Below are 6,610 nucleotides of genomic sequence, written 5' to 3' on the forward strand. Positions count from 1 at the left end.
GTAGATTTATCTTTATTGAAAAGGTTACATTCAATGAAAAACAAAATTAATGTACAGGCTTATGTGAATACTGTTCAACATGAACAATATGGGCACTTTATACAAATATTTACTGATGGATCCAAAAATCCAGAAAATGGTCAAACTAGTTGTGCATTTGATGTTCCTGAATTAAAAGTAAAAGTGGGAAAGCGGACGAGTGATCACATCGCAGTATATACAGTAGAGATGATGGCTATCTCACTAGCACTTCAGTGGGTAGAGGAAATACAGCCAATGCGAGTGGTCATTTGCTCTGACTCCAGTGCAGCTCTGGAGAGTATAAACAACTTCTCTTCAGAATGTCGACAGGATATTTTACATGACATTTTACACATTATGTTTAGGTTAGTTCATCTGGGAATTGTTGTTCAATTTATGTGGGTTCCAGTGCATGTGGGTATTAGAGGGAATGAGGTAGTGGATCAACTGGCAAAATGTGGTTTGAAAGCAAACCAGATTGATATTATGGTACCCATCAGTAGAGCAGAAGTCAAATCTGTTACAAAAGTTGTTATCAAGCAACAATGGCAAAAGCTATGGGACAGTAACACCAAAGGAAGACATTTATACCAGATACAAAGGGAAGTAGGAATGGGAAGCACTTGGGGAGTAGTAGAAGAGAACAGAGCATTAACAGCAGGATAAAAGTGGGTCACTCTGGATTAAACTCATCACTGCATCTGATTGGAAAACATCCAAATGGCAATTGTGATGGTTGCCAACAACCAGAGACAATACATCATGTATTTTTTAGCTGCCCGGATTATAACAGACAAAGACTCATTCTGAAAACTGCACTGGAACAACTCAACATCAAGGACATGGATTTCAAGTCAATATATGAAAGTAAATCAAGAAATGAAGCAAACAAGCTGACCTTCAAATTCCTCAAAAGCACTGGTCTGAGGACAAGGATTTAATATAAACATTTAATAAATCAACAGTAGGTGGCGATATATGCTCCAAGTGGAAGCGACTCGCCATTAAAGAGAAGAAGAAGAAGAAGAAGAAGGAGATTCGAAGCTGCATAAAAAAACAAAGCGGATATTTTCACACTTTTCTTGCGACTAAAGCTGTTTTCTGATGCACTCAGAGGACACGTTGAACACTTGGAATAACAACTCTTGTAAGTTTTAATCATATTTCTGTCTTAACGTTAATGTAACTGGCTTTTAGTGGAGAAATATTAGCTGCTAACAGCTAGCCACAGAGACGTTTGGTTTGTTATGTTTTACTGATGGTGACCATGCTGTCAGGGAATACTATACTGACAGATCAGAGTAGAAGTACTCAGGTCTGCACTTCAGTACAAGTAGAAGTACTCAGGTCTGCACTTCAGTACAAGTAGAGGAGTAGAAGTACAAAGTAGCATAACATGGAATACTCAAGTAAAGTACAAGTACCTGTAAATGTACTTAGTTAGACTGTTTTATTACTCATATTTGGAGAGAAAATACTTAAATACTGCCGTCTTATTGACACAGTGTTGATGGTGTGTTTCTTTATAAGCTGATTTTTTGGCAGAAGAATCTGTTAACTCTCAAAAGATCTGTGCTATCTTTTAATAGCTAAGGGTTACTTTGTTGACTCCAATCTGGGACTTGTTGTCATCACAGCAGCGTGTCAACAAGGCATTGCACACAATGAAAAAGAGTAGAAAAACAAACATAACATTTAGATATCTCAATTAGAAAATGAAACGAAGCTATAAAGTAAAATATAAATACGTGTTGACAGTGAAGGATTCAAGATGCAAGGCTTTTATTGTCATGTGTACATAGCTACAGTGTAGACATATCAATGAACATCTGAGGAAGCAGGCTCCTCCCACAGAGCAACACAGACACAATAAGAGTCTACATACAAGTAATTGGAATATGATACATTAGATACATTAGATAAACACTGTCTGTGGTGTTGATCTGGTGTTTTTCTTCTTCTGTGGTGGCAGGATGGCGACTCCCAGTAAGACCCCCCCCGGAGTCGACCCGAAGCAGCTGGAGAGAACCGGGATGGTCCGAGAGATCGGATCCCAGGCGGTGTGGTCGCTGTCCTCCTGTAAACCTGGTGAGAGTGTGTGTGTATACAACATGTAGATATGTAGTGTCTCTACTTTAAAGAGTCCTGCTGATGTTCAGCTGTATATCAGTATGTAATGTATCTACTTTAAAGAGTCCTGCTGATGTTCAGGTGTATATCAGTATGTAATGTATCTACTTTAAAGAGTCCTGCTGATGTGCAGCTGTATATCAGTATGTAATGTATCTACTTTAAAGAGTCCTGCTGATGTTCAGGTGTATATCAGTATGTAATGTATCTACTTTAAAGAGTCCTGCTGATGTTCAGGTGTATATCAGTGTGTAGTGTCTCTACTTTAAAGAGTCCTGCTGATGTGCAGCTGTATATCAGTATGTAGTGTCTCTACTTTAAAGAGTCCTCTCCTGCTGATGTGCAGCTGTATATCAGTATGTAGTGTCTCTACTTTAAAGAGTCCTGCTGATGTGCAGCTGTATATCAGTATGTAATGTATCTACTTTAAAGAGTCCTGCTGATGTTCAGGTGTATATCAGTATGTAATGTATCTACTTTAAAGAGTCCTGCTGATGTTCAGGTGTATATCAGTGTGTAGTGTCTCTACTTTAAAGAGTCCTGCTGATGTGCAGCTGTATATCAGTATGTAGTGTCTCTACTTTAAAGAGTCCTCTCCTGCTGATGTGCAGCTGTATATCAGTATGTAGTGTCTCTACTTTAAAGAGTCCTGCTGATGTGCAGCTGTATATCAGTATGTAATGTCTCCACCTTAAAAAGTCCTATCCTGCTGATGTTCAGCTGTATATCAGTATGTAATGTCTCTACTTTAAAGAGTCCTCTCCTGCTGATGTTCAGGTGTATATCAGTATGTAGTGTCTCTTTAAAGAGTCCTCTCCTGCTGATGTTCAGCTGTATATCAGTATGTAATGTCTCTACTTTAAAGAGTCCTCTCCTGCTGATGTTCAGGTGTATATCAGTATGTAGTGTCTCTACTTTAAAGAGTCCTCTCCTGCTGATGTTCAGGTGTACATCAGTATGTAGTGTCTCTACTTTAAAGAGTCCTCTCCTGCTGATGTTCAGGTGTATATCAGTATGTAGTGTCTCTACTTTAAAGAGTCCTCTCCTGCTGATGTTCAGGTGTATATCAGTATGTAGTGTCTCTACTTTAAAGAGTCCTCTCCTGCTGATGTTCAGGTGTATATCAGTATGTAGTGTCTCTACTTTAAAGAGTCCTCTCCTGCTGATGTTCAGGTGTACATCAGTATGTAGTGTCTCTACTTTAAAGAGTCCTCTCCTGCTGATGTTCAGGTGTATATCAGTATGTAGTGTCTCTACTTTAAAGAGTCCTCTCCTGCTGATGTTCAGGTGTATATCAGTATGAGATGTGGTTCTCTGAGTGTTTGTTTACAGATGTTGTTCTCTGAGTGTTTGTTTACAGATGTTGTTTGTTTACTCTCCTCTGCAGGGTTCGGAGTGGATCAGCTGAGAGACGATAACCTGGAGACGTACTGGCAGTCTGACGGCTCTCAGCCTCACCTCGTCAACATCCAGTTCAGGTACTCTTTAAATTGTACTCAAATAAATACAAAAATTTCCTAGAATATTTCTAACTTCATAAATATCTAAAGTATCTTCTGAGACTGGAGTCACACATTTATGAAAATGACTAGAAATAAGCTCCAAAATGGTGTTTCATAACTCCAGACACACTTTATTGATTATTCTTACATTTGTGACTTTAATCCCAGAATGTATTTATTTTTATCCGAAAAGATATCAGATTCTTCCTACAGTATAAATCCCCCCAATTGAGTAGGAGTGTCCTTCTCTGAATATTACCCCCCTCATGTCTCTAATCCTCCGTGTTGTGACCCGCTCAGGAGGAGGACCACGGTGAAGCTGCTGTGCATCTACGCAGATTACAAATCAGACGAGAGCTACACGCCCAGCAAGATCTCAGTCAGAGTCGGGAACAACTTCCACAACCTGCAAGAGATCAGGGTAACAACTCCTCATAACAACATTAGTATCAAATCATCAGTGATTATTTCAATGATTCATATAGTCCCCTCCTCTCTGCAGCAGTTGGAGATGGTGGAGCCCAGCGGCTGGATCCACATCACTCTGATGAACCAGGCGAGGAACTCGTATTATTAATAATAATACTATATGTCAAAATACTCAGTTTATTCAATATTTCTACCCACCGACCGACTGACCTTCTTTCCTACCTACCAACCAACCAAACAACCTTTCTTCCTTCCTTCCTTCCTACCAACTAACCAACCAACCACTAACCAACCACTAACCAACCACCCTAACAACTAACCAACCACCCTACCTACCAACCCTCCTACCTACCTTCCATCTTTCCTACTTACCTTCCTACCAACCAACCAACCACCCTAACAACCAACCAACCAACCTTCCTCCCTTCCATCTTTCCTACTTACCTACCAACCAACTAACCAACCTACTGACCAACTAACCGACCAACCAACCAACCGACCAACTAACCGACCAACTGACCAACTAACCTTCTTACCTACCAACCAACCAACCTTCCTTCCTTCCATCTTTCCTACTTACCTACCAACCTACCAACCAACTAACCAACCTACTGACCAACTAACCAACCAACTGACCGACCAACCAACCAACCTACCAACCGACCAACTAACCGACCAACTGACCGACCAACCAACCTACCAACCTACCAACCGACCAACTAACCAACCAACTGACCAACCAACCGACCAACCAACCAACCTACCAACCGACCAACTGACCAACTAACCGACCAACTGACCAACTAACCGACCAACCTACCAACCGACCAACTAACCAACCTACTGACCAACTAACCGACCAACTGACCAACTAACCAACCAACTGACCAACTAACCGACCAACCAACCAACCGACCAACTAACCGACCAACTGACCAACTAACCGACCAACCAACCAACCGACCAACTAACCGACCAACTGACCAACTAACCGACCAACCAACCAACCGACCAACTGACCAACTAACCAACCAACTGACCAACTAACCTACCAACCGACCAACTGACCACCTAACCGACCAACCGACCAACTGACCGACCAACCAACCAACCTACCAACCGACCAACTGACTAACCGACCAACCAACCGACCAACCGACCAACTAACCAACCAACCAACCAACCAACCTACCAACCTACCAACTGACCAACTAACCGACCAACCAACCTACCAACCAACCAACCAACTAACCTACCAACCATCCTACTTACCTTCCTACCTTCCTTCCTTCCTACCTACCAACCTCCCTCCCCACCTACCAACCTATAGCCAGATGACAGGACGTTGTAACGAACATATTTGTTCTTGTTTTGTCTCAGCGTACGAACGATCCGATCAGCACCTTCATGATCCAGATCGCGGTGCTGGCGAACCATCAGAACGGCCGAGACACACACATGAGACAGATCAAAGTCTACACACCTGTCGAGGAGAGCTCCATCGGGAAATTCCCACGATGCACCACGGTCGACTTCATGATGTACCGCACCATCCGATGACTGAAACACCTGCAGACAAAAGCCTGAAATCTGGAGGTGTTCTTGCACTGTGTCATTAAAGGCTGCTTAAATGTGGATTTGTTTTAAATGCAGAAGGGTATCTCGCAGATTTTCAGAAAAAATGAAATCATTTTATATAATTTTCTGAAGGTTTTGCCACCTTTTCTCCCAGAAAAGACTCAATCTGTCTGCATCAGTTACGCTTTGAGTCCTTTTCATGAAGAAATGTCAGAGAAATGCCGTTTCAGACTCAAAATATTGACTTTTTTCAAATGTTCTCGGTTTTATATTACGTTAAAGTGACATAAGACATTCACACTGCCTGTAGACTTAGTTCATCGTTAAGTCAAGATGTTTTTATTTGACTCAAAACCCAAACGCCCGTGCCTACAAACCGTCTCCTGATTTGTTTTTGTTTGTGAACGTTGAATCAAATGTGTTTTATAGCAACATGACTGCGACAATGTGAATGTGTATAATTAATAAAGAGGGAAAGTTACAAGAATATTAAGAAATCTGTCAAATTCTTACCAAAGGTGGTATGTTAGTATAATGAATTGCTGTAAACTTAAATGATCAAAAAAATCAACTAATTGTTTGAAATAATACATTTAATTTTGACTTAAAGACTCTTTATATAAATGTATTAAAAAAACCTATTTTAAAATATCATTAAAATATATATTATTTAAAAAGAATATTTTACAAACTGCACATTTTTTCTACAAAATCTTTATTTTTAAATCAACTAAAGTTGTCAAATTAAGTGTAGTAGAGGTATAAGGTAGCATAAAAAGACAATGTTCAATTCAGGTACAAGTACCTGAAATGTGTACTTTAGTACTTTCACTGCAATGAGAGAGCAATGCAGTTCTGAAGTTTCACCACTAGAGGGAGTCAGACACACAGACGCAACGTCCTGCATTCAAATGGTTACTTGAGTAAAAGTAGGTTTTATACAAAATGAA

The 6,610-nt window shown here is 40.4% G+C and overlaps 1 protein-coding gene across 4 annotated transcripts; it reads left to right on the forward strand.

Annotated features, from left to right (window-relative positions):
- Window positions 1–1,037: 1,037 nt before the first annotated feature.
- On the forward strand, window positions 1,038–6,147 carry LOC117469797 (anaphase-promoting complex subunit 10). 4 transcript variants are annotated; one of them, XM_034114233.1, is made up of 7 exons: window positions 1,054–1,168; window positions 1,824–1,862; window positions 2,040–2,109; window positions 3,539–3,629; window positions 3,954–4,074; window positions 4,156–4,209; window positions 5,463–6,147. In XM_034114233.1, exons 3-7 carry the CDS (start codon window positions 2,055–2,057, stop codon window positions 5,640–5,642), a joined length of 501 nt encoding a protein of 166 aa, XP_033970124.1. In that variant the 5' UTR covers window positions 1,054–1,168; window positions 1,824–1,862; window positions 2,040–2,054; the 3' UTR covers window positions 5,643–6,147. The 4 variants fall into 4 exon arrangements, with proteins under 4 accessions (XP_033970125.1, XP_033970122.1, XP_033970123.1 ...); XM_034114231.1 differs by lacking the exon at window positions 1,824–1,862 and having other exon boundaries at window positions 1,040–1,168; window positions 1,994–2,109; XM_034114232.1 differs by lacking the exon at window positions 1,824–1,862 and having other exon boundaries at window positions 1,040–1,168; window positions 1,994–2,109; window positions 4,159–4,209.
- The last annotated feature ends 463 nt before the right edge of the window (window positions 6,148–6,610 follow it).

Source organism: Trematomus bernacchii, unplaced genomic scaffold (assembly GCF_902827165.1).
Source record: "Trematomus bernacchii unplaced genomic scaffold, fTreBer1.1, whole genome shotgun sequence".
Lineage (NCBI taxonomy): Eukaryota > Metazoa > Chordata > Actinopteri > Perciformes > Nototheniidae > Trematomus > Trematomus bernacchii.

What these genes read in the sequence shown, in the direction of transcription:
- LOC117469797 (XM_034114231.1), top strand. Translation starts at nt 1,995, where the DNA reads ATGGCGACTCCCAGTAAGACCCCCCCCGGAGTCGACCCGAAGCAGCTG. An exon ending in CTCGTCAACATCCAGTTCAG is followed by an intron (nt 3,630 to 3,953) that starts GTACTCTTTAAA and finishes TGACCCGCTCAG; the next exon opens with GAGGAGGACCACGGTGAAGC. An exon ending in ACATCACTCTGATGAACCAG is followed by an intron (nt 4,210 to 5,462) that starts GCGAGGAACTCG and finishes GTTTTGTCTCAG; the next exon opens with CGTACGAACGATCCGATCAG.